Genomic DNA, 516 nt, shown 5'->3' on the forward strand with positions numbered 1-516 from the left:
TGGGGAATCCGGCAGTCCTTCGCCTCCCCCGCCCCTCGGTGCGTGGCCCCTTCCGCCCCCGGCGCCGGGGGCCCGGTACCTCCCTAGCGGTCCAGGCTGATCGTCCAGTGCTTGGACCCGTCTCCGCCCTCGCCCTCGCTCTTGAGGTCCTGGAAGAGTTGCGTGAAGTAGTGCGGGTCCGCGTTGATTCGCAGCATCTTGGCGCTGAGGCGCTGGATGATGCCCAGGCAGCGCTCCCAGAAGCGCCCCTTGTCGCCCTCCACCAGGAAGGGCTTGAGCGGGTAGGAGATCTCGTTGCCCATGTAGGAGTAGGCGAGATAGAGGCAGGTGAGGAAGGTGGCCTGCAGCTCGGCCTGGCTCCCGATGTCTTCGCCCCGCAGCGCTTCCCGGCACAGCAGGTAGACGAACACCAGGTTGGCCGGGGTGATGAAGCCCTGGTCCTGCCAGCCCTGCAGCAGCAGCGAGCGGTCCACGCTGCGGAACCAGGAGATGAGCTCGCCGGGGCTCAGCTCCTTC

The 516-nt window shown here is 67.6% G+C and overlaps 1 protein-coding gene across 1 annotated transcript in view; it reads right to left on the minus strand.

Moving 5' to 3' along the window:
* Positions 1 to 83: 83 nt before the first annotated feature.
* Positions 84 to 516, minus strand: part of CDK5R2 (cyclin dependent kinase 5 regulatory subunit 2) — an 11,388-nt gene continuing 10,955 nt past the window's right edge. The window contains exon 4 of the mRNA XM_009275023.1: positions 84 to 512. Within this exon, the coding sequence (XP_009273298.1) occupies positions 84 to 512 (429 nt within the window). The remainder of the gene's footprint in view (positions 513 to 516) is intronic.

This window comes from Aptenodytes forsteri, unplaced genomic scaffold, assembly GCF_000699145.1.
Source record: "Aptenodytes forsteri isolate BGI_AS27 unplaced genomic scaffold, ASM69914v1 Scaffold255, whole genome shotgun sequence".
Lineage (NCBI taxonomy): Eukaryota > Metazoa > Chordata > Aves > Sphenisciformes > Spheniscidae > Aptenodytes > Aptenodytes forsteri.